Here is a 23,436-nt window from a genome sequence, read left to right as displayed (position 1 = left end):
CCTCCGAGGTAGTAGGTAACCACCATGGAAAGTCCACAGGTATGCTTTAATAACTGAACTATACGCTGCAGAGAAAAGGTTCGTGATACACAGTTTTCCAAACAGTAATTAGAGATTTCACTGAACGGTAGAAATTCTGCAAGACAGAGCCATGAACCAAGCTGCACGCCAACTACAACTCAACATCACAAAAATCTTGATTTTTTTTTTTTTTGCAAGAACTAATACAACTACCTGGAACAGCTTGTACCCCTTCAAAACCCCACAGCCTTCCAGCAAAACAACACATCACTTCACAAATAAGGTATTTGTCTGTCGCAGTTCAGTATCGTGCCAGAGGCATTACTGCACAGGGAGACCCAGTCCTTTGGCACAAGCACCCCTCTGCCTCTGCAGGTTCTTCACTGCAGTGAACACACTGCCCTCAGAAACACTTGCCCCAGGTACATTTTCACGGTCTGCACCTGATGGTGTAGGAGCCGCTCACACCACTCCCTGCTCTGAGAAACCCCACAAAAACACAGCCTCCCTTTTGTGTTTCCCCCATCCGAGCTAAAGCTTGCTGACTAACCCTCTTCTCAGAAAACCTGGACAATGAACAACATTATAAAAAGGTTTTTATTGTTTATCGAACACCAGACACCTATCAAAGGGCTACTACCTAGCAACAATTGTTACAATTACCTCAACACAGACCCCAGTTAGCACCTGAAGGGCGTCAGCTGCTGCTTTCAGTGTCGTTGGTCAGGCTCTCTGCGAGGTCAGCGAGCCCGGCTTTGCTCAGGGCAGTGATCAGGTTCTCGGGTGTCGCGTGCGCGCCCTCCTGATCCTGCCAGGCAACCAGCAGCTGCTTGGCCCTCATCCTCACGTCTTCGCTGTCCGACTCGATCTGCCGGATATCGGAATCCTTCATTTCTAGGTAGGGGGCCAGGGCCCTCCAGTGCTCCCCCAGCCTGCTGGCAAATAGCTCCATTTGTTCGCCCGTCATGGCTTTGTCCCGTTGCACCTCCGGGCCTGGAGAAAAAAAAAAAAATAAAAAAAATAAAAATCACAGCAAGACTCAGGGAGCGTCTTGAGTCGATACTGCAAATGATTCCTCCCTGTCCTGCCCCATTTCGAACCTCTTATTCACTAGCAGACTGACATAACTCTGCCATTTAGCCTTTAACCTACTCAAAAGCTCTGGCTTCTTACAGATGTAGTGGGTTTCAAGAAGAACATCCATTCCCTGTCTTCTTGAAAAGTCCTTTCAAGTATCACCTTGCTTGACTGAGTGAGAACTGCTAAAGCCTCAAGTACACCACAAGTGCCTCCTCCAAGTGAAAACAATATTTGCAGGTAGCCTGCGATTGTCAATACACGAGCCAGCTGTAGTATTAAAATACAGCGTGAGCTTTAACATTAGTCTTCTAGAATTATTTTAGCCATTTTATGGAATTTACCCAGGTAAACTTGCATAAATTTGTTCAATTAAAAAAAAAAAAAAAGCTTGCTTCCCTTTTACTGAGTTACTAAAGGATGGAACGGTTAACAAGCCTCATGTTCCTGTTAGCAGCAGAGTGTGAACAGGGTATCAGCTTTAATAGGTGGTCAGTACTTTAAGGACTTTTCTGTCATTCTGGCATCAAGATAAAAACACTAAATTCTGTGCTCTGCTGAGAAGCCAAGTGATCACACAAGTGGGTTTACAAATCCGTAACTTAACATGGACTATAAACATAGGCGGTAAACCATAGCTTATTTCACACACTTTAAAAGGAAAAACAAAACAAAAAAAAACACCTTAAAGATTGAGTTATTTACACACAGTCATCATATTCCTAATTTTTAGTAAATAGCACCCTCACCCCACCTGAAGAGTTAGTTGGCACAGATGGAGCTTCAGCTCCTTCAAGTGCTTTCAGTCACGGTCATTTATTTGAACTAAAACCATTACATCAAGGGAAAGGACTAGAAGAGCATGAACGACAAAAGAACAAAAAGCACTCAGATCACTTCCGCTGTTTCTAAGCAAAATGTGCAGACCACAGCTACACCCTCTTTGCTTTAAGACAGTATTTAAAGAAGGACGTAAATGCAACACAGGGAAACTAGGAAGGCCGTTTCAGGCAGTGCTATGCTGAGGAGGAGAGAACTCCACCATCAACGAGACTGGAAAAGAAGAGGTCAGATGCTGGATGGAAGCGGGCAGCAGACGAGGTATTGACACAGGCCCACAGGCGGCTTTCCAGTAACAGAAAATCCCCCGAGCTCAGGAAGCACGCGGGTCACCAGCAGCAGCCAGCGTGCGAGTTCCACACCCCACCTATCCCCCTGCCCACACTGGATCCAAGAGCTAGCGTACAGAGCTACACCACGCCAGGGAGAAGGTACTGCGGGATGGGGGCGTGAATGAGGACGGAGGAAGGCAGACTGACATACACACGGGACAGGGAAGGACACCTGAGAGCATGCCACACCAAAATTGCTGGCAAGAGACAAACACGAAGGGGCTGGTTCATGGAGAGGAACAAGAGATGGTATTTGTTGGGAAGGCTTCTGTCTTCTCTGTCACAGAGAAGCTTTTGCCTTTAAGCCAGGCAAACGCAGACGAAGTAATGATACCAGAAGTGGAACACATCCGTTTCTCAAGGTCCCGTAACTACCTACCCCAGCAGGGGCAGAGGGAGGCACTCACCCACGGCCTCTAAAGGGCAGAAAGAGGGAAGAGGGGGCTGAGAAAAACCTGGGGAGGTTTCTACAAAGCACTGTGGATCTTTGGGCTACAAACATCTAGTAACACTAAGCACACACCACAGAGCAAAAATGGAAGAGACTCCAAGTGAAAATGCTTATCCAACCTCAGCAAGTTGGGACACTTTCGCCACTGCGGACAGTGAGACTGAGAGGTCGCTACAGGTGTGACCTGAAAAGCTGCACTTCTCAGTATGAACATGGGTACAAGTCAGAAGTACCAGGGCAACCAGGACTGGTGACCCTCTGCAGAAACTACAGTTAAACACAGCTCCTACTATATGCATCAAGAGAAACTGTGAAAAGACTAAGAACATGCAAATCTTACTTTCATTGTTTTCCTTTAATAAAGCATCATTATCTTCCTCATCTTCATCTTCGCCTGTTTTTATTTCTTCAGAAGGAGGCTATAATGAGAGAACTAAATATCATTCGATGAATTTTGTGTTTAAAGAGAAATTTTACAGCTCTATGATGGTCCCTGGCATGTGTGTTAGAATGGGAAATCTGACATGATCCCATATGAGAATTAAAAATCTCCCCCAGTCTTCTGCATCCAGAACACCAGTAACAATAAAACAGTGTTAATTTAAAAAAAAAAAAAAAAACAAACAAAAAAAAAAAACTAATGAAGCTATCAAGTGACTTTACAGGATTCTCTCCAGTTCTTTCCACACTAACTACAAATATGGCATAACATACATAGCTTTATTACTTTCTTAAAAAAAATAAAAATCTTCACTCATTTTATTCCTCACTCAGGAATTCAAGTTTTCTGTACTTTCGGACTTTTTTGTAGACTAGCTACAGGTGGCAAACAAGTAAGCAAACAGCAGACTCTTCCCTTCTTGATTTAGCTACTGATCAGACAAGATGAACAAAAGGCTCCTTTTTCTACATCCCAGTCGCAGGCCTTATCCATGCATTTGTTTCCTGCCGTAATATCTAGTCCAGGATATCAGGAATACTGCATCAAGTTGTCTATTAAACCACTCTCCCCTCCCAGTATTTTTTCTAAAATTGCTTTTAGCATCTAGTTAATTCTGATGGCTAGACAATAAAAATGCTACCTATTACAATCCAGTTTTTACATCACAGACAGGAAAGGTCTCAAATCCAGAACCAAGGGTCCGTATCTGTACGAAATACCTGGGTTGTATGCTAACTCAAAGGCTTAGAAAACGTTCCCCTCCCCAACCACTCATCTCTCTTACCACTGTGTATAAAGTGACCTGAAAGACCCCTAGGGCCCTTGCCTCAGATTTGCATTGTTGAACATACAAAGCAATAATGGATTAGATTTACAGCTCCACAAGGTCTACTTTTCTTTACATATTTTAAAAACCAGGGGGCTGACCAAAGAGCCCTGATAAATCTTGCTGCAACACCACAGTATCCTCAGCAGCACACGCTGCCCCTTTCCTAACCACAGCTACTGCTACCGTGAGCCATACCACCAGCTTACACCTGCCGTGGAAGTGGTCTGCACTACAACGCAGAACCCAAGTAGCTTGGCAGAAACATATTCCTGTCTACCAACTTTGCAAGGGGTGCAGAAAAACTTGGACTGCCACAGCTGTTCGTTCACAGAATACAAGGAAAAGCTCGGCAGTTAATGTTAGTCAATGTTATCTGAAACTTAGTGTTACTGGGACTTTCATAGATTAAAGCAATTTTACTTGCAATATTTCCTCTAGTGTACAAACTTTTTCTTGTGTTTTTTCCCCGTGTACCAAATGGACTGCAGAAAGAGACAAGCAAGAAGTCAAATGAATTCATTTATTATTATTATAGGATAATACCACTTACAGGCAGCTCCTTGGCTAATTTGATTACCATGTTTTCTAGATATTCTGGTAAACTCTTGAATTGTTGGTTTGTTGGCTGGAAGAAGTGGGGACTTCTGCGTGCTAGTAGTCGTAATGCTCTCCACCCATAGTTAGAATTGTTCACAGCCCTACAAAAAAGATACAAGTTTGCTTGGTAACAGTCTGTCATCTATAAAAGTACACAAAAAGATCTGAGTCATTTCCTAATAAATATAATTCTGTCCAAATCTATACTTTTTGTGTATTACTGGAGTCTAGCACAGATGCACAGTTATTACAGAGAACAGTCAGTTTTCTTTAACAATCCAAACATGCAAGAGATCAAAACAAAGTGAAACGAAACAAAATATCTACATACTTGTACTTATTTTCAACCATATTTTCAGGATCTGCTTGTTCAATAGCTTCTTCAAAAAACTCCTCCAATGTTGGCATATATTCCCTAAAAAATAAAGTAAGGGTCTTAATTCTATTCACATTCTACTCTAAAATAGCTGTTTTTCAGTTACTTCTTTAATTAAGTTTGAGATGTTTATGAACCAAAAATCCAAAACCAACTCACATTTAACAACCTCACATAAATGAATAATCTGTTAGATACAAGGTACTACGAGATTATTTACTGCATAATCATTGAAATCTGTCAGGAATCACTAGCACTACCTACTATATGTACTCAACCTTTCTGCCATACTGAAATGTGACACTAACACCTGTAAAGAACGTTTGGTGACAAAGGAATACGGGAAGGCAAGACAAGACTTCTGGAAATCAGGAAATGAGACTTTCATAAAAGTTATCTGCGAAAACTGACTGGCAGCATTAGAAACATACTCCCACATGCAGAGCTCACAAGCACATGGGAATCTAAAATGGCTGTTTGTTCTGTGCAATTTGATAGGATGGGGTAAGTAAAACAGGGTCTCTTCCCTCATACACTCACATTCCAGTTCATGTGCAACCAGGGAAAGCCAGAGTACTACTAACCCCACCTCAATTATTTATGGTCACTAATTTTAGATGGGAAAGCACCATGCAGCTTAATATTGTACTTGATGATCTCATCACAGCAGCTTCCCAGACTTGCTCAAACATGTTCGTTTCACTCCCCCTGGTGATCCCTGTACCTTCTGCCGAACGTACTTCACATACTTTACCCTGCAGAAGAGAAGGCAGTAATGTACCTGATGGGGAGGGTAAAGAACAAGGAGCTGGACTCTCTGATGCTACTCAGTGAGAGCACAAGTGGCAGCGGGCACAAGTCCAAGTACAGGAAATTTTACATGAGCATAAAAAAAAAAAACCAAACCAACAACCACCAAAAAAAGGAAACCAAAGATTTTCTGTGATGGTTGTCAAACTCTAGAACAGGCTGCCCAGACGCTGTGGAGCTTCCATTTGTGGAGAGACTTTGAAAGCCTGACTGGAGAGGGTCCTGAGCAACTTGCTGTAGTTGAGCGAGGGGGTGGACGAAGTGGTCTCTAGGAAGAGAGACGAGGAAGAGTCTCTCCTTTCCAACCTCAGCTCTTCTGTGATAACGTGATTTAAAAGACAGAAGTTGTGGTTCACAGAGGACACATTAAAAGGTCAACTGATATTTCTGTTCTCTGAACAGTTAGAGGTTGCTTCTCTAAGATGTTCAAACCAGTACAATAAGGAAATATGACCTAAAAGTATAACAACAAAAATAATATTCACAATGATCAGGGACAGTTTTCCGCTTCTGAAGACTATACGTAAAGCAGACTCATGGCCTGTATTTCTCCTCCCTAATGTTTGACAGAGACATCAGCTTCTACAAGAGAACCTAGTGATCAGTCAGGGGAATTAAAAAAAAAAAAAAAAGGGAAAAGAGAGTGCTGGTTTCTAAGTTCACGTCGGTTTTGTTTTGAGAAACATGCTTTGCCCAGAAAACCAGTGCTCCATGCGTGTTTACAGTGTGTTACTGACTACATGCACGTTTAAGTGCACTACAAAAATCCATCTGATTTGAATCCTACTGTATTTGGCACTATGCAAATTTTAAAAAGCAGATTTTATCCCAAGAACAGCAATCTAAAACAAAGACAGGTAAAGAAGTACTACCCCATTTGAATAAAGACTCGACAGATCAATGTAAAAAAGTGACAGTCTGTTGACCACATTCAGTCACAGAATCCATAACAAAACTTGGAACCGAATCCAGACTCTCTGGGACCTGCTCTTTCCTCTTAACCATCATATGCGTTCCCTCCCAATCCACCCCCCCCCCTCTTCTGTGTGTGTGTTGTCCATGTCTGTGTTCCCCCCAAGCTCTTTCTCCTTCCTCTCCATGCACCAGGAATGAAAAGTTTTGGTTTGTAGTGGGTTTACGTGGCAAGGTTTTGGTAGCAGGGGGCCATAGGGGTGGCTTCTGTGAGAAGGATCTAGAAGCTGCCCCATGTAAGTAAGTAAGTAAGGGCCCCACTGCTGACCAGAGCTGAGCCAATAAGTGATGTTGTTTTGCGCCTCTGTGAGAGCAGATTTAAGACGGGAAAAAAACATATCTGGAGCAGTTCTTAAAGAGCTGCTGCCTGTGGGCAGCCCACGCCGAATCAGTTCGGCAAGAATGGCATCCCATGGGAGGGACCCCACAGCACAGGGGACGAGAGTGATTGAGAAGGAGCGGCGGCGAAGAAGCGCTACAGACTGACCATAACCCCTGTTCCCGCATTCCCCTGCGCCGCTCGGGGGGAGGAGGTGGAAGAGGGTGGATGGGGGGGAGGTGCTTTTGGTTTCTTTCCTTTCTCACTTCTCTAGCTTGTCAGTAATAGGTAATAAATCTTACTATCTCCCTACGCTGAGTCTGTTTTGCCCGTCACGATAATTGCTGTGCAATCTCCTCGTCCTTATCTCAACCCTTGAGCCCTTTTCATCGTATTTTCTCCCCGTTCCTCTTTGAGGAGGGAGAGTGAGAGAGCGGTTGCGGTGGAGCTCGGCCACCCATCTGAGTTAAACCACCACACGGTTCCAAGCCCAATGCCACCTTTAGCCTTTGGTCTAGTAAAGGCCTTCCTCCGTATGTCATCCTCACAAGAAAGGAAGGCACTTCCTCAGCAGAGCTCTCAACCTTTGGAAATTAAATTCCTCCATTCAGGACACCTGCCAGGTAGCACCTCTCCCCAGGCATTCAGCCACCACCAGCAAAGCCCTCTTTGAGAACCATCCAATTCCTTTTCCAAATTTCCACGAGGTATCACATCAGCACAAAAGGGAATTACGTGCTACCTTTAACGAGAAGACAGTCATGTAGCAAAGTATGTTTTCAGTATTTCCTGCAGTTGTGCAGGCAGAAGGGATAACCAATAATTGCATTTTTCTACATCTGCACTACTAGTAGATCTGGTGCGCAATGAAACAATGCACAGTAGCCAATTTGATCTTATCTAGTATTGTCCAAAGCACATGCTTACCTGAAAATCATGGCTAAATAACTTGCTAACTTCATTAGAAACAGACTCGGCAATGTTCCTTTATTACACAAACTACCTAATTCTACAATCACCCTCTATTAAATGAGAGTAAACAATAGCAAAGAAAACTGTAAGAAGATTTCAAGACAGAGATGCATACAATCAGCTTCTCTCCACACACGGTGAAATGGAATGCTATATACGATCATCTTAAACACTTTCCTTATGCAACTTCGTAATAACCGTAATTTTGCATAAATCAGAGTGTTGGAAGTTAGCTTTAGACAATGATGTACTCTTTCTTACCTACCTACTCTCAGATTTACAGGCTTCCATGTTGTCAGGACATAAGTTCCAAAGGCGGGTCAGTTCCTCACTGAAAAAGAGGAGCATAAACACATACTGAACTCCTTCATTCTGTCATTCCATGTTCCATCATTCACCAAAGCCAGACACACAAAACAGTGCTACACAAATTCTCTTCCCAAAGCCTTTATAATAAAGCCTGTCATACAAATTTTGGGATACAAACATGTCAGGAATTACCAGAAGTGACATAAACCTTATCTGATGTTGCAAATAAGGAAAACGACATTCTAAACTTCTACTGTAGTCTCTGGCTGATCTGTGGACAGGACATTTTGTTTTGATAAATTAAATAATTCATCGTTGTCTTTTTCAGAAGGGACACTGAACACTCAGTGTTTAGTAACTCAGTTCAACATCTTGAGGCTCAAGAGGAGATCAAAATTTCCACACCTAGGTTGGGTGAACAGTTACAATAAAAAGACTATCATTTCTCCTGGAAATGAAGTGGAAAAAGTGGATAGCACTTGAATTCTTCTTGATATATTCTCTCCAATGGAAGTATTTTGCATGTTACTTAGCCCCACGGATAAAATATCAGTAGGTGTTATTTTAAAATCCATGGCATAGATACATTTTAAGCAAAAATAAGGAAAACAAAAAGGATGAAAACTGGTCCAACAAGTATAAAAACACTGATTTGCAGCCTATGACTTACGGACTATTTATAAGGGATCTTCAAGAGATGACTAAGGACAAGCCTACTGCAAGTTTTAAACCAACTGGCATGTTCCCTGCCTATTCTTTCTTGGCAGTTCCAAAGTGAGGAAGTTTGAAAAGCACTCACTAGGAAAAACAGTCAGTGGCAAACAAAGAAAAAGAAAAGACAAAACAAAAAACCACCACCACCACAGAAACCCTCTGAAGAAAAAGAAAAGCAACAGCAACAACAAAACAAAACAAAAACAAAACAAAAAACATACTTCCCCATAAGGATTTTTTTGTTTGGTCCTTTTCCTAAGAAGTCCTCAGGAGCTGGCCTCTTTCTCGCAGGCCTCATTGGCTTAGAATCAGGAGGCCTAAAGGAAATAAAAAAAAAAAAAAAGCTCTTTAATATCAAACCAGTAATATTTAAGAAAACAAAACCAAGCCATTTCATTTCAGGTGGCTTTGAGTTAAATCACAGTGAAGGTATTCAGAAAGACTGGGATTCCCAGGGTGGAAAGAAGGGGGAAGAAGACAGAGAACATAAAGCAGAGATAAGGAAAGGGATTTGCCAGACACCAAAATCAGTTCACTCACAAATTTAAAGGTTTATCAGAGTTCCAGTATAGAAAAAGAAGCAAATCACATTTATTCCAGCAGCACATACTAAGTGTGATCTACCCTGCTGCTGGGATCATCTGCACTACGATTGCAAGCTCTCCTTCCCCAGCTGCACCTGATTTCATGGGATCAGAGAATGGAGATCCCACATCACTGAGGTAAGGGTAAGACCTACCCAAGCTGAAACTCTGGCTGAGATCTAAAGAAGGAGACAGAACATTTATAAAAGTCAGATTTAACAATTTTACATTTTCTTTTCCAATAGTTATTTCTCTCTTCTTACCACCCCCCTCCCTTTTCTGCAAATTGCTGAAACCAGGAAAAGATGGCTCCACCTGATCTCTGCATAAAAGAATTTGTGAAAAGGTAATGACCCGTCTGCTCCTTACCACTAAGGGCTGTGGCCAGTGGAGGGAATGAACAAGGATGGAAGAGGAACGTTTGGTCACCACCTCAAAATAGTCAAGCACACATACGGAATCTCAGTTCAAGTTTGCCACTAGTTAGTAACTAATCAGGCAGGAAATCTTTTGATGGCAATAGCCACCTAACTGTATTTTCCTTTCAGGTAAGTGATCGCCACCAAGTGGCAAACTTAATAATAATTCCAGGTTTGCTACCCCTTTAAAGCCATAATGCCAAAGGAATTCCCTTAAGAGGCAATCCATACTGGTATGTAGCAAAGTCAGGCACTAAATTCTTCATCATAGCGTCTGCCAAAGGCAGGAAGGGAGACAACGTGATACCCAGCCACTGGATCCTTGGTATTAAGAGAACAAAATGCTGCCGATGAGACAATGAGGAATGCTCTCCTGAGACCCAGAGACGCATCACCACCTCTTCATCGGCATAATGAAGCCTTTAAACTTTTGGCAGAAATTTAAGAGCATTCTACACACATGGAAGGGACATCCAACTACACAAATGTCAAGGCTGTGTGAACCATTAAGTTCATATACACTGGGGGTACATATTCAGAAGCTGAGCCATCATTTCAAATAAATGACAAATTTCTACTTCGAAAGAGAGATACCTTTCTTTCACAAAGCTTGGGCAGCCCTCATTTTTCCATGAGTTCCAGTTTTCTTCAGTATTTAATATATGCTGGAGAAACATAATATTCCACATTATCAGAGTCATAATTACCTTAAAAGTTGGCCCCACAGATATTAATTAAGCTATTGTAACTAAGGAGAAAACTTGGTTTTAGCATATTTCAGCCACAAATTTGAAGGTCATCAGTATAATCTTATGCAGTTGGTTTAGTTTATCCAAAAATAGTGCACCTCCTCTCTCCAATGACTATGGGAAAGGCTTTCTTTCTCTTTCTCTGAGCAAAGAGAGATATAGCCAAAGGAAAATTAAAAACAGAAAGCAGGAAGATTGAAAAAAGGCTAAATTCCATTTGTGTCTTATTCCCATGTCTCTGGGCATAGTACTCCTGTCCGCAAAGATATATATAATTTTAATGATATCATGGATGTATACATGCACATATATGACCATTTCCATTTCTCCCCCTGAGAAAGGAGAAAAGCACATTAACAAAAACATGGGAAAACGTGACTAAAAATAAAAAAGATGTTATGAGATCTCTCTTACTGAGACGAGATAAAAGGTCTCTCAGACGTTATGTTTATGTTCTAAGAGATGGTTTATACTGATATGGCCTTTTTACTCCTTAGACACTCTAGAAAGACTTCGGTTCAGACATGCACCAAAGTACTTCTTACCTCTACCATTTTTGAGAATCTTTCTCCATCTGGAGGATTTTCTGAAAGAAGCTATGATTGGAAGAAAAAAACAGAAAACTTTTAACATTATACTTAGCAGAATATTTAGGAAAAAAACAAACACAATGGCTGTTATTGCTTCAAAGGTGGTTAATACACTATTAGATGAGGTAACTACTTTTTCTATGTAATTGTTACGTAAGTATCTATGGTACCAACCTGGTAAACTGCCTTTGTAGTATCTTCAATCCAAAGAGATTGTTCATCTGTTAGAACATAGTTTGAACTGGAAATAAAAAAGAAAAATCACTAGATCAACTTTTTTTTTTTATTAATCTGAAGAGTTGACTAAACATTGAAATAGTGCTGAGGGCACACCCTTTACCCTACATGCTTTCTGTGCTTCCTGAGAGGTGTTGGAGGGGAGTTGAAGAAGGAACTTTGAATATGCTCTGATCTGGTCCCATGGACTGAACACTTTCTGGTTTGTGGAGTTAATTTGATGTGTTTGCGGAATATGCTTTCAGGTTTACCTTCACTGAGTAGAAAGTTTGTGTGATTCAAGAACAGATCTTTATGCGGACCCAAAGCACAGCAAGTGTGCACAAAAAACAGACTTCAAAAGATACACTCCTAACCCCGGCTAAAGCACTACTGTAGACAAACCATAGTAAGAGAAAGAATTAATCTACTGCCATTATATAGACACAGATCTTGAGTACCTTAAAACATGAGTTCTATATAGCATAACCTAGAATTATAATGCAATTAGTAAGTAGAAGTGAAAAAGTAAAAAGCAGAAATAAATACAATACTTAGGATGTGGCTCATTTCATTTCCAAGAAGAGACCAGAATTCTTTTGTGAACAAATTAGTGTTATACCATGCCATATATATATTACACCGTCCTTGACCACTGATAAACGAGTGCTTTTAATGAACTGCTGAATGAACTGTCACTGAAATGATCAACTATCACCTCTACACGGCTGAAGTGCAATTCAGGATACCTGAATTCTAGTCCTTCTCTGCCACTGGCTCACCTTGGTAAATAAATTATAGAACGAGGATAATAAAACTGATCTAGTTTGCAAAGTTCTCTGAGATTTGTTTGCAAAAGGCAGTATATTACAGGTGAAAGACAGCTGCCTTAAATGTTAATCTTTATGTGCCCATATGGTTAACGGCACAGGGAAAGAACAAACAGGAACATTTTTCTTCAGTGTAACACTGGAGTACTGAGTAGAAAAAGACAGGGCTTTGTTCTGTCCCATCAGTTTATAAAAGTAATAGTCACCCTTGTTATTTCTTGCTGTTTTAGACAGAATTCTGCAGAGCTTTAGGAAGAAACAAATCAGCAAACAATGCCGCATGTGGATGGCAGAGTTGATGATATATATGCCATTATTTCGAATCTATAGGTATCCTGCACTACCTAGTGGTCTGCTGCTATTAAAGAGAGGCACTCCTTCCCTCTCATGGCTGGCACCCACGTTAAGCAAGCTCTAGAGGTCTCTGCTTCTCTGAAATCCCACCCAACTCACTAATCTGACAGAAAACTAACTCTGCAAAGATGAGCAGATGTGGTTTTGCTATCCTAGAAAACTGCACAAACTTGAAAGAGACTAACAAACACTAGTGTCCCTGCAAGGGGAAGCAGAGAATCACACCAAGAGGAACACAGAAAGGTAGGAATGAGACCTCCCCTTTACTGCCGTAAAATAATTTCATCCACCTCTTATATTTACCTGTCCGGGGCTCCACAAGATTCACAAGAACCTTAGAATGAGTAGATGTAAGTGCTTTTAAAATGTTTCAGTTTAACTCAATCCATATTACCTTTTAAATTTGACCTGTCCCTTCAGATACTGAAATAGTATTAGATACTGCAACAAGATGTGACGGCGAAAGTTACTGTCACTCAGCTGTAAATCCATCAACTAGACAAAAACAAAAGAATTACACAGATTTTAAAGACACTAAACACATAACTGAAAAAATATCAACAAATATTTTCAGATAAACCAGATGAGGACTTTTTTTTTTTTTTTTTTACAAGAAGATGATGGCAAGTCATTATAAAATCATATTTCTAAGTTTTTGTTTACTGAATTTTATACTGCTGGATTTCACAACAAAGAATCGTTCACATTGAAATGAACAAGAATTTGGAAAAACAAATATTCAAATTTTTCAGTAACTGAAGAACAGCTTGCTACCTTTTCCTGTGAACTACTGGCTACAAAAGGGTTTGGCTATCACAAAAGGGTTTACCCTCATCAACATTTGTACACTGGTACACTGCTTGGTTTACACTCCCCACACTGCAACATGATAGCTCATACAAAGAGAACACTGAAGACTGTTTTTTTAAAAAAAGACCTTTCACTTATGTGTTTATTAAGCAACCAATTCTATATTATGTTATTTTAATATTCTTGACACACAAGTCAAAGGCTTATGAGCCTGCCTCTTCCTCCCCTCCCCTTTCCCAATCCCAGAAAGAGAAAACTTATTTTGCATTGTGACTTGCTTTGTCATCTACTAAGCTTGCTTGTACAAGTTAAAGTTACAAGTTATTCCAAAATGAAGACAAAAGCGTTAGGATTCAATTCAATAGCATTTCATTCCTTAGTTAACTCTTAACAGAGTTCAAAATGCTCAATAGCTTTTTCAAAGCAATTTTAAACAAGACTGTTAAGAAACAGGAAATATGGTTAACACATCAGCCAAGTTTTGAAAGCGTAATTGTAAAGACAATAAAAAAGCAGCTCAGTAAATATTTACTTTAATTTCCCTTTTTAAAATGAAAACAAACAAACAAAAAAAAACATATCAAGTGAAATAAATAAATAACAGCTTTACTGCAGACTATTCCAGAAATAGTAGTCCCTGAATCATCAACTAAACAGACAGAATCCACAGAGAAGGAATAAAATGTAAGAACAGAAGAAATTTATCTTAATGCAGCAGTCAATGCAATGGGATTGTTGGAGAAACTGGGGAGACATTCCAAACCCAACTGGACGTGGTGCAGATCAAAACCTGCTCGAGCTGAGAGCAGGGAGGTTGAACGAGATTATCTCCACAGGTTCCTTCCAACCTCAGCTACTCTGACTCTGAGCAAAGAGATCACGTACCTTTTCACTAGTTAGGAACTTTGCAAAATATACGTGTTCTCCGCCTGTTTTTAGTTCTTCCAGCTTTTTTCGGGAAGCCTGAGTATCATCCAATTTGTAACTTTTGAAAACAGCCAAAACTTCTTCCGAGTACTATAAAACAAAGTTATTTACCACATGAAAAAAAAAACAAATAAACTAAGAAAGCTTGTATTTAATTAGAGAACTATAATAGATTTAGTACCAAGCAAGTAAAATCATTTATAGTTGATATCAGCCAGTCAAAATAACACCTATTTGCCACAGTGTACACAGGGAATCTCTGAACATCACCTATGACAGTCAAAGCATTATTTATCATTTCAGAATATCCGATCATTTGGAGCATTTAAACCTACTAAGGACAAAATGCTATGAGTTGTGATGGATGCACAATTGCTTTCTTGTTTAGATGTTATGACAAAAAAAGGTATGTATGATGATAGTGCTTACATTCAAACATCATTAAGTTTGTTCAGAACACATACAAAGTTATACAGGTGAGTTAAGTTTGCAGTGGTGTTCTTAAAAATCAACTTAGCCTTAAATCTGTAATGAAGAAAATCTGTCAAAAAAAAATCATCTGAAGATTTTCAACCTGACCTTCATTCTCTCAACCATGTTTTATTATTATAATCTTTTTTTTTTTTGAACTGAGAACATAGACCTCGTTAACCAGATGTATATTAGGATGTCTGTACAGATGTTACCTCAGTTTCTACATTACAGAGAACAAAAATTTAAAAAAAAATGGAAAAGAAGTGGACTTCTTACTGTTAAATAGAAACTGAATGACCAAGTGTGAAGAAATGGGTAGCTTTGCAGTAAATCATCCTCAACATTCAAAGTAAGCAAAATTGAAACAGGTGGCTGAAGTCAACAGCTGGTTCAAGTCATTGCTTCTATTAAGTGATCTGTTTCAGTAGAATCCTATCAATTTTAGGATTCTAGTGGGATTAATATTCAAAAATAAACAATATTCAAAAGAAAGACCTGGGATTAGGTAGCACTATTTAAAAAGTTCTGCTTGTTGCAACTAATAAATCACGAAAAAGGTACTTCTGACATTACTGAAGCATATGAAGTGTTTCTGTAATTGACTTACTCAAGTTTTACCAGAGGATTTACAGCTCATCTTAATATACTGTTTACTGTCAAAGGCTCACTTTAGAAACCAGCAAAATGCACTTCCTCGTATGTTCCTCATTTTCAATAGCATTAACAGTTGAACTGTTCTATTCTTGCTCAGTCACTCTTTTACTCATGTAAATTTTTTTCTTAATTTTTACTTAGGATGAATTGTTGAACGCATGAACTGAGATTACCTTAAGAAAAGTTTTCCACGAGACCTTCTCATAGCACTGCACAGGATTTCTAAAGTAATCTTGAAGTGACCAGAATTTTCTATACAGGTTATAATCTATTGGAATGGAACTGCAAAAAAAAAAAAAAAAAAAAAAGGTTAAGAAAACCCATACTGAAAGCACTATGTTAAATTCAAGTCCACTCAGAGAGGTGCAATAAAGTCAATAGTGAGCCCTTATGGAAAAGTCTATCATTCAAAACTTGTCCCTAAAAGAGTCTTCCGACCAGCCTACTGTTTTTCCATCATAAAAACACAAACGGTGAAGCACAAGGGATCTAGGAGTTTTACACTGCCTGGGGAATGGAGTCTTTTTTCCTAAACGGTCTTTTTTCCTAAAAGCACATACAGCATGTGCTCATTATCTCTGAACACGTTTTACCAGAACAAGTTTTGTCAAGATACTTGGGAGAACTGTGAAAGAATACCAGTGGTTTTCAGCCAGGGTATGTAACTTTTTCAAATAATCTGTAGACTTCTTTACACTTCTAGGCAACTTCCATTTAAAAAAACCTGCTTCCATTAAAAAAGACAACTATCTAGTCTCAAGGGGGCAAGAAATAAGAAGAATTCTGAGCACAACATTTAAGGTTATTTTCCAAACTGTTCTTTCCTTTCACTTTATAAAATTATGTTTCAATGTTTAGACTTGTTATAAGCTCACCAGCTTGTTGGGGCTTCATCATCTCCCATTTCACCTTCTTCTACCTCCATTCCTTCATCTCTTTCCTCTGAGTGCTAATAGGAAAAAAATAATAAAGAGCTCATATAAGTGCCACTGTAATTTGTATACATTTTTCATGGTGCTCTTTAGTTTTATACCTTTCATTGCACTTTCGATGAGAAAGCTTAGGCTGGTAATTTAACAGATCTCCAGTAAAATGCACAAGTCCCTATCTTCACACCATAATACACTTTACAGCAGTAGCCTGACTTATGTTGGAGAAAAAAAATCAAAGGGAAAGCTCTATTCTCTGTAGACTGTAGGGAAAACTTTTTACAGTAAGTGACAGTTCTCATCTCTCAAAGTCAAATGAAGATTTCCCCCCCACCTCCCAAACCTACACAGTTTACTGTACCAAATAACTTGCCCATTTCCAGAATCAGCAGGTTGGTGTGGAAGAGGGACAACCAAATTATGAACATACAGTTCTGAACGTAGAATTCTGCACAGTAGCCCATTTCTGTACCAACAATCTTAGGTGTTTACAGAATTGTTTTCTGCAGAATGAGTGAAAAATGACACAGGAATTCTCACCTTCTGTCCTAACGTGCTCTCATGTTCATTGGTATTGAAAACAGTGACATTTTCCAGGTTAAACTGACTCTGCAAGTTAAGTCCTGCAGAAAACAGAAGGTCAGTCTCAAAAGCTGTGAAGTTCATAAGTCTGTTCATTCTCTTGGTTGCTTATGAGACACTGCTATTAAATTCTCACAAACAGCATTCAAAACTTGTGCTTGAAATCACAATAAATTAAAGCCAGCTACACCATTAACAACAGAGACAAGAAATAAAATACAAAGTGATTTTCACCAACTGGATTTCATGTGCAACCTTCAGAAGCTTAAAACATTCAGCATATTTAGTCTTTGCCATGTGTTAGGTGTGATGAAATGGAAAAATCTTACCTGACTTTTCAGAAAGCGGAAATAACCTAGCCAAGAACAGCTGAATTCTTCCACAGAAGACTGTGTTTTGTGACTTTGATAATCTTCTTAGAAGATCTAAATATTGCAAAAAGTAAAGAATATTAGTATTTGTCCCTCTTTCAACTTCTCACATGCTAGACTTTACGACTTGCTAATCACATCCTACATAACCCATGAAGAGAAGCTAAGATTCATAAATTTAAATGCTAGTAACTTCCTCAGATCAGCCACAGTTTTCCCAAACGTATTCTATTTATTCTCTGAATTCCTACAGTGGCAAGAAAAGATTAGTTCAAACAAATCCGACTTAAATACTGCCTCTGACTGGGGCCATGTCATTGCTGAGAAATAAATACTTCTCAGATGTTCTTCTTTAAGTACCTCCACTGATGAAGAGGAGATTTCCCTAAGGTCAGAATAACTTTTACATTAATCTGCAAGACTCATGAACATGCACTAAGATGAGTGACCTGCCTTTTATTACTTATTGAACGCATCTGATTGTAAATCCAATTATTAAACTCACTTTAACCTGCTGTTCCTTAATTCCCCACCACAACCTGTGAAAACCTAGAACTCACCATTGCACATTCGTAGCAAGTAATTTTTCCCTGCAGAATAAAACGTATTCTGAAACAGAGTAAAAGTATTTAGATCATTAAGAGACAGCAAAAATGTTTTTGAGCAATTTTAATTAAATCACAAGGCATGAGCAAGTTTAAGTTATTCCTACTCTTAACTCTAAATTTCAGTTTTCCCTTAAATAAGAAACTGTTTTCACAAAAGGCCAACATAAAACAAACAATACCACAAATTTCAAGAAAGCATAAACCACAACACTTAAATCCAGTTTCCCCCCCTCAAAAAAAAAAAAAAAAAGGAAAAACAAAACCCCCAAACAAACCACTAAAAATCCCCACACGTAACAATGAACTGCATGGGTAGGATCCTCTTTGTTTTTCCTGGACCACGCTAATTGTTACACTCATTTCCCTTATTCTTCCATGCATTATTTCTATAGACATATAGAGAGCAACACACAGAAGATTCAGGGCATTCACAGTAATAGTAGTTTGGCAGTAAGAAAATGAGAGATAATTGAATGAATGATAAAGAGCAGTGTGTGAATATTTCAGGGAAGACTACGTTATCCCAAACAGAACAGCCCGAATGTCTACGGGAAGAGGTCAAGGAATCCAGGCTAGGAAAATGCTATGACAAACAGGAATACTCTTCAGGTATTATCTATGGAGCTGCTGACATTTATGGTCCTGGCAGTACTGCCAAAGAACAAACCAAGGATGTTGAAAACCAAGATTTCTTATGATCTTGGAACAAAAATGCAGGCAGGTTAGGACTTCTGCCTGACACCCTGAATTCCCTCTTCAATGAACAGTGCCTGCAACACAAAGAGCTCAAGCAGCCTGTCACAGCAGCTCTTCTACTGCCATGGCACCGCCGCACCGCAAGAACACAGAACCCTCATGCAGGCCTCAGCACAGGTTGTTCAAGAGCATATATATTTTAGGGCAATGTATCCACCATCACTATAGTCACCATTGCTTCCTTAACGAAAGGATCCAGTGTCCTGGTTTTGGCCAGGACAGAGTTAATTTTCCTCCCAGTAGCTGGTATGGTGCTGTGTTTTGGATTTAGGATGAGAATAATGTTGATGAACACACTGATGTTTTAACTGCTGCAGAGCAGTAATTAAAAAGTCAAGGACTTTTCAGCTCCTCACACCACCCTGCCAGCAAGGAGGCTGGGGGTGCACGAGGAGCTGGGAGGGGACAGAACCAGGACAGCTGACCCAAACTGGCCAAAGGGATGTCCCACACCGTGTGGCATCATGCTGAACAATGAATATGGGGTGACTGGATGGGGTGGGGGGGATGTGTGGGATATGGTGTGCTTGGGGATGGGCTGGGCATCAGCCAGATAGGTAGTGAGCAACTGCATTGTGCATCACTTGCTTTGTACACATCATTATTACTATTACCATTATTTCTCTTTCTTTTCTGTCCTATTAAACTGTCTTTATCTCAACACACAAGCTTTTACTTTTCTTTCTCCCGATTCTGTCTCCCATCCCACTGAGGGGGGAGGTTGAGTGAATGGCTGTGTGGCTCAGAGCTGCCTGCCAGGTTAAACCACAACATCTGTAAGACCTCCTCTCCTGCAAACTGGAGAGGGGGAATCTCCTGCTGCTCTTAGGAAGCAGAGGCAAGAGAGAAGGCTTTCATAGAAATTGTGTATCTGAAGATAAATTTCCACTGTCTAAATGTGTTGCACACTGCAGATGGAAGAGAACGTAGTTAGAAATAGAACAACCAAAATTATAATCTTTTAGTATTAATTTTCTGTCCTCTGCTGCCCTGACACTTTTAAGCATCGAAACACAACATGCTTAATGCTACAACTCTAACACGGACAGATACAAAGACAATTAAAATCTGTTTATAAAAACCATTTCGGTAGACAAAAGCCTTGGCATAACATACATTTTGGAAAAATACTTACTGATTTCCATGTAGCAACATTCTTCTCCACAAAAGTGAAAATTTTGTCACACTGATCCAAAGGCAAGCAATCCAGAACATCTCCCAGGAGCACAAAAGGGGTTGATGCAGTGCAGATACCTATGAAGAACAGCAAGTATTTTGTTCAGCAAATTTGAACTGAAATGCAGTAAGATTCATGGCATTTGATGGACAGGTTCCCAAGAAAGCAAAAAAGTTTTCCTGGGTTCCTACAAAGCCTAACAAAAAGCTTTGGCTAAAGTACAAACTCCCACTGAAGCTATTTTTGTATGCATGTATACATGCAGATGAAAGCTTTGTATTAACGTATAGAAAATAGTACACAAGAACTGTTTTAAAAATCTCAGAAGACTCAAACAGCTAGTTCTACATCTCACAAACAAACTCCTTCAGACTTCTAAATCCACAGTTCTACTGCATACACACAAGAAGTCTGAGAGTCTTTTCCTCAAGCATGTATATCCACGCTCTGTACCTTGCTAACGTCTGCATTCATCATAATCATAGGTCATGTTATTCTACAGTTGATAAGACACATATGTAATTGAGCTATACCTAATAAAACAAATGAGTATTTGATAGGTAATATGAACAAGTAAACAAGTGGAAGCATGTGAAAGGCTCTTCAGAAGAGATTAGCACAATGATTTCTGGCACAGAAGACAGTTATCAACACAGATCCAAGTACCTAAAAAACACCCGTGTACTGACAGGTCAGTATGTGGGAGATGTGCAGAGACATTCAGTAGAACTCAAAAAAGATTCCAACACAAAGGTCACACAGGTAACTGAATTTAATTCTTATTTCACTCCTCTCATGAAACAGTTAACCACTAGCCTAAAGACCACGTATTATCAAAGCCAACTGCTGAATACAACTTACAAAAATCAAGGTATTAAAATCTGAAACAACCTTACAGCCCCCCAGACTGCCAACAGATTTGAGAAAAAGATGCTCACCTTCTGTGACTCCATTAATAGCAAGAGAAATAATTGCCAGGAGATTTTCACATGGAGCTTTATTTATCTAAGCAAAAAGAACAGTTTTAAACTTCTTTATTCTGACTTCAATATATTTATTGAAACCAAAATTCTTGTTTCCAAGCAGGGGGTATTTATAACAGATATTGACATTGAAATTTCAATCTGTTACATCAGGCCCGTCAGTTAACTGTATACAGATTTACTGAATGAGCAACAATTCTTCACTGAAGACCCTACAATATTTACTCTGCAGACTGCATCATTTACCTCTGAATATAACTACCCTGCATTCTGCCTACATTCAAGTAATACCAACAAAAACATTCTCTGATTCCTTTTGTTTACTGTCAGGCAGCTTTGTTACGTGCTAGCAACAGATAACCCGCTCCACCCCACTCTTGGAAGTATAATGCAGAATAATCCATGTTTATGAACTCGAATTGTCAGACTAAGCAGACTATCATAAACATTAGAAAGAGCTGCTGAAAAAGGCCAAGTCAACACCTCTCAGTATGGGCTGGTATCTGCCAAACACTGCCATTCTGTCCTACCTACCACACTCCTGTATCACCTGTATCAATTACATAACTTTCACATAGTTCATGTTTTTTAATAAACAGTATTTCCCAATACTGCAGTAAGCTGCTGTTAAATTAATATCCTAACTAGTGGATTAAAGTTGGATTTATATCAAGAGATATGCTGTAGCAGTTTGAAGTACTTACTATTTCTTCTTCTACAATAACTCTAAAAGCTTGATCCAAGGTACACTTCTTTTCATTTTCACTGCAAACGCAAACATCCCACATCAGTTAATAACGTTACTATTAGGAACACATAAAAATGATCTGAAAATGGGAACTTTTTAAAGCAAGTGGCAGCCACTTACCTCCCAGGAATCTGGTTAAATGCGTTCAGCAGCGGTTTGATAGTTTTGTTATGCAGGGCCTCTCTGGTGGAAGACTATCAAAGTGTAAACAGACAAAAGTTACAAAAGCAAAAGCAGTACAAAAGTAGAATGTTACCAAGGTTGTTTCTGCCAGATCACTTTTTTTTTTTCTGCCACCTGATGGTGGTCAGAAATGCAAAGGTACCGTGTATTGCACACCATGTATTGATTTACATGTAAATGCACACCATGTATCGATTTACAAAGAAGTCTTTGGAAAGAGTAGGATAAATAACACTAAATATCTAGCAAATTAGTCATGTGAGGTAGCAGATCACGCCTCAAACCAGAGCTAACTATGGGCTGAATACTGTAAGCGAAGCACAAAGGGGTGCGCTGTGTTGTGCCCACTGCTGTACCTACAACACTCACAAGCCCCCCACAACCTCACCCTCTCAGCAGGAGGATTTGTGTGGTTTGGGATTCGGTGCAAACCCCAACCCCGCTTTTAAAGGCGGGTTATGTGCAGAGTCGTGCCCGCAGGACCTTAGGTGCCCAGCCGGGCCCTCTCCAGAGCCAGGCGCGGCCCCCCCGCACCGCCCCCCTCAGCACGGCCCATCCCAAGATGGCAGCAGCCCCCGACCCCCGACCCCCGGTCCCGTCCCGTCCCGTCCCGTCCCCCCGGTGCCGGCCGGCTCCCGCGGCGCTCACGGTGAAGCGGAGCCGCGCCTCGGGCAGGCTGAAGAGCGGCGGCGACATGGCTCCGGCCGGCAGCGCTCCGCGGCGCGCCGCGATGACGCGATGGCGGGCGGGCGGCCGTTAGCGGCCGTTGGCGCGGCGCTGAGGGAGGGCTGCCTGTTTTCCGAGCAGGGGTGGTGTCGGTTAGTGAGGTGCTGCTCCTTCCTGCCCTCGTGATGGAAGAAATTCTGCCCGTTTTCATACCCTGTTTAAGTTGCTGAGTTGGTCCGAGCCGTATATGCCTAACCAGACCGTTGCTTTTCTCTCCTCTTAGCTCTCCTTTATTAATCACTTAACCTTCTTTGCTTTTAATTTTTAAATCAGTAGGGCAGTGTGAGGAGATCACGTCAGTACCGAAGCCCTAAGCGCTTTGGTCTCTCACCTTGCCCTTCACCACGAGTGCTTCGGCAGCTGCCAGATCCCTGAAAGCAGCGTGCTCTGCGGCGATGTCCCTCGCTCATCAGGAGCCTCAGAAAACATTTTCCTTTTCTGTTTCTCTGTTTCTTTCCTTGTGCACAGTAAAGGACACAAACTCTCTGGCCTGTGTTTTAATTTGTGTTTCTTTGGGTTGTTCAGGTGGAAGGGAAAGACTTGTGTCTTGCAGCTCTGAAGACCTCTGCCTCTTCTGCCTGCCAGTTTCAATAGCAGTTCCCTATTTTTAACATTTCTCCATTGTTATTTCAACAACAACACAACAAGCCATATATTCTTTTTTATGCCCAGAAAATCAATGTACAATTCATACAGCATATAGCT

The 23,436-nt window shown here is 40.3% G+C and overlaps 1 protein-coding gene across 2 annotated transcripts; it reads right to left on the bottom strand.

Moving 5' to 3' along the window:
- Nucleotides 1-27: 27 nt before the first annotated feature.
- On the bottom strand, nt 28-22,754 carry THOC1 (THO complex subunit 1). 2 transcript variants are annotated; one of them, XM_035564107.2, is made up of 22 exons: nt 22,654-22,754; nt 21,943-22,016; nt 21,779-21,839; nt 21,030-21,096; nt 20,050-20,168; nt 18,111-18,159; nt 17,509-17,604; nt 17,138-17,220; nt 16,544-16,617; nt 15,842-15,950; nt 14,499-14,630; nt 13,198-13,298; nt 11,578-11,644; nt 11,359-11,409; nt 10,659-10,729; nt 9,801-9,824; nt 9,283-9,378; nt 8,304-8,369; nt 4,921-5,004; nt 4,543-4,690; nt 3,062-3,140; nt 28-1,014 (listed from the first exon to the last, which is right to left on the bottom strand). In XM_035564107.2, the coding sequence occupies exons 1-22, from the start codon at nt 22,699-22,701 to the stop codon at nt 719-721; spliced, it is 1,995 nt and encodes a 664-aa protein (XP_035420000.1). In that variant the 5' UTR covers nt 22,702-22,754; the 3' UTR covers nt 28-718. The 2 variants fall into 2 exon arrangements, with proteins under 2 accessions (XP_035420000.1, XP_035419998.1); XM_035564105.2 differs by lacking the exon at nt 9,801-9,824.
- Nucleotides 22,755-23,436: the final 682 nt, after the last annotated feature.

Source organism: Cygnus atratus, chromosome 2 (assembly GCF_013377495.2).
Source record: "Cygnus atratus isolate AKBS03 ecotype Queensland, Australia chromosome 2, CAtr_DNAZoo_HiC_assembly, whole genome shotgun sequence".
Lineage (NCBI taxonomy): Eukaryota > Metazoa > Chordata > Aves > Anseriformes > Anatidae > Cygnus > Cygnus atratus.
Note: the sequence above shows the minus strand (reverse complement) of the source record. Positions and strands in the feature narration are given on the sequence as shown.